Source organism: Aegilops tauschii, chromosome 4 (assembly GCF_002575655.3).
Source record: "Aegilops tauschii subsp. strangulata cultivar AL8/78 chromosome 4, Aet v6.0, whole genome shotgun sequence".
NCBI classification, from domain to species: Eukaryota; Viridiplantae; Streptophyta; class Magnoliopsida; order Poales; family Poaceae; genus Aegilops; species Aegilops tauschii.
This window is the reverse complement of record NC_053038.3, coordinates 344,126,283-344,129,179: the sequence shown is the minus strand read 5'-3', so window position 1 is coordinate 344,129,179 and position 2,897 is coordinate 344,126,283. Positions and strand designations below refer to the sequence as shown.

Below are 2,897 nucleotides of genomic sequence, written 5' to 3'. Positions count from 1 at the left end.
CTCTTATATTGTGTTAAAAGCATTTGACCCCTGTGACAACGGACGGACATATATCTTCTTTTTAGAACACAATACAAACACAACCACTTATATATAGACGCATACACTTATCTCTATGAACACACATGCATACCCTACCCCAATGAGCATCTCTGAGAGACTGAGCCGGCATATCATCTTCAGATTGACGAAGTCACCACAGGCAACCCATAGTCGACAGGAATGTCTCCTCACTAAACGTGCATGGCCGGAGATCCTGAAATAAATTCAGAAATAATGCAAGCACTAGGATTTGAACCCTAATGGGCTGGGATACCACTGCCGTGCTAACCATGCAACCACATGTTGGTTCGCCACGGCATATACATAATACAACTAAAATTGGCTAGAAATATTTCACGATTCACTATGGCACTAGGGAGTAGTACTATTAGTTTCTTCAAGGAAGGAAATCTTGCCCAACAATTGCACCAGCAAACTTTCTACTTGTGCCAGCGGTGCCACTCCATCTGCAACAGAAAAAACATTAAAAAACAACGCTTCTCCAGTCCAGTTCACAATTGCGAATTGCCCCTAGGGCCAAGCCAGTCCAGTTCCCACGGGAGCGCCTCCCCCCCGCCCGCGACGCGTAGTGGCCACCGTATATAAGCCCGTTCAAACGGCCGTTTGCCCCAGACCCATCCAAACCTAATCACAAATCGAGGAAAAGCGAGGAGGCGTAGGAGCCGCAGCCAAGACCCCGTCCGTCTCCCAAGGCCGAAGAAGCCCTCGCCATGTCCTGCTCCGTCGCCATCCCCAGCTCGCCGGTGTTCTCTCCGTCGCGCCGCCCGCTCTCCTGCAAGGCCGCCTCCGCCTCGCCCGAGTCCGTCTCCGTCTCGTCCCCGGCGCCCTCCACCGCCGGCTCGCCGCTCCGGCCCTTCGGGCTGCTGCGCGCCCAGATCCGCGAGGAGGCCTCCCCGTCGCCTAAGACGTCCTCTGCGGCCCCCTCCGTCGCCGCCGGGTCGGTGCTCAAGAGGCGGCGGCCGGCGCCGCTCATGGTGCCGGTCGACGGCGCCGCGGCCGCTGCTGCCGCGGCGGCGGCCGTGGCCGCCGTGGAGTCGGATCCGAGCAACGAGGTGGAGGAGGAGGGCAACGACTTCGCCGCCTACTGCCGGAGAGGGAGGGGGAGGAGAAGGGTGGAGATGGAGGACCGGCATGTGGCCCAGGTCGCGCTCGGTGGAGACCCCCAAGTGGTAAGCTCGATCGATGCAATTTCTCTTCTCTGTCATGAATTTATTTGCACAACTTCTACGAAATGTTTTTGATTTGCCTGAACCCGGGATGGAAATTTCTGCCGTTTTGTCTAAAATAAAATTGTTAGAGGTAGTACTAAACCTTCTCGTTTACCCCCAACTTTGCAGGCGTTGTTTGCTGTATTCGATGGCCACGGCGGAAAGAACGCGGCAGAGTTCGCTGCCCAAAATATGCCCAAGTTCATGGCAGAGGAGGTGAGGAAGGTGGAAGGTGGTGACAGTGATGAAATTGAGGGGGCTGTGAAGAAATGTTACCTGAGGACGGACGAAGAGTTCCTCAAGAGGGAGGAGAGCGGGGGAGCATGCTGTGTCACTGCATTGCTCCAAAAGGGCGGCCTCACCGTGTCCAACACTGGAGATTGCCGTGCTGTCCTCAGCCGGGCAGGAACGGCCGAGGCACTCACCTCTGACCACCGGGCCTCCCGTGAGGATGAGAGGGAAAGAATTGAGAATCTGGTAAGTAGATCTTGTATGCTTCGAATGTGTTTCATTATTTGTGTGACAATTGTAGTTTGAAGGATGTGTACTTGATAAATAAACTAGACCTTGTTTCAGTTTGATAATAAAATTCTGTAATTGTATACAGTTAGTGGATAATTCTTGTTGTTTGGTTGCACATAGCAATTGTCCTGTGCTTATACAATGGAATAGATAGCTAAAATTTGAGTAATCATGAGCAAAGTTTTGCAATATTTCAGTTCTCTGTGACTTATGTGCTCTATCCTATTAATTTTCAGGGCGGGTTCGTTGTGAACAACCGAGGGACATGGCGAGTGCAGGGCTCCTTGGCAGTGTCAAGAGGCATCGGTGATGCACACCTCAAGCAATGGGTGGTGGCTGATCCAGATACCAGGACACTCCTTGTTGACCCACAGTGCGAATTCTTAGTACTTGCCTCTGATGGCTTGTGGGATAAGGTGGATAACCAGGAAGCCATAGACATCGCCAGGCCTCTCTGCATCGGCAATGACAAGGTTTCTCGCATGGCCGCCTGCAGAAGGCTTGTCGAAACCGCGGGTTCCAGGGGGTCTACCGATGACATCAGTGTTTTGATCATACAATTGCAGAAGTTCTCAGGTTCTTCTTAACTTGCCATTGCTGGAGGAACAGGACTCAAACTGTAGGAAGTAGCGCTAACAGAGTGGTGTATCGGGCCGGGCAGGATAGACTGATACCCATATGTTAATTTGCAAGCAAAATTTTAGGTGTGGTTGCACCATTTTGCAAGCATTCGACTCTTTTCGGAATACCATTCTTTATGTACTTAATTTACTTCCATTCATTCATTCTTTGATTCTAATGTAATAAGGCGGGGGTTAGTACTCACTTCATACTAGAAGAGACTATTGTTGTATGTACATGGTTGACTGGGTAAATGGATTCAGCATGATTGCCTCTTTGCTTATTTTCACCAATATTCCACTCTTGAAGTGCATGTGATTTATACTCGTCAAGAAGCGGACAGCCTGACACATCAAAATAATTTGCAAATATAGAGCAAGAAGGTTCCAAAACTTAATGTTGACACAACTTTTTTTGCACATGAGGAATTTCAGTTCTGCCCGTTGTGAGGAATTTCCAAATTCCTCTGACCGAATGACTGAA

At 50.3% G+C, this 2,897-nt stretch overlaps 1 protein-coding gene across 1 annotated transcript; it reads left to right on the top strand.

Annotated features, from left to right (window-relative positions):
* The first annotated feature begins 664 nt into the window (after positions 1-664).
* Positions 665-2,697, top strand: LOC109778714 (probable protein phosphatase 2C 32). The gene is made up of 3 exons (XM_020337278.4): positions 665-1,232; positions 1,401-1,748; positions 2,030-2,697. The coding sequence occupies exons 1-3, from the start codon at positions 774-776 to the stop codon at positions 2,378-2,380; spliced, it is 1,158 nt and encodes a 385-aa protein (XP_020192867.1). The 5' UTR covers positions 665-773; the 3' UTR covers positions 2,381-2,697.
* The last annotated feature ends 200 nt before the right edge of the window (positions 2,698-2,897 follow it).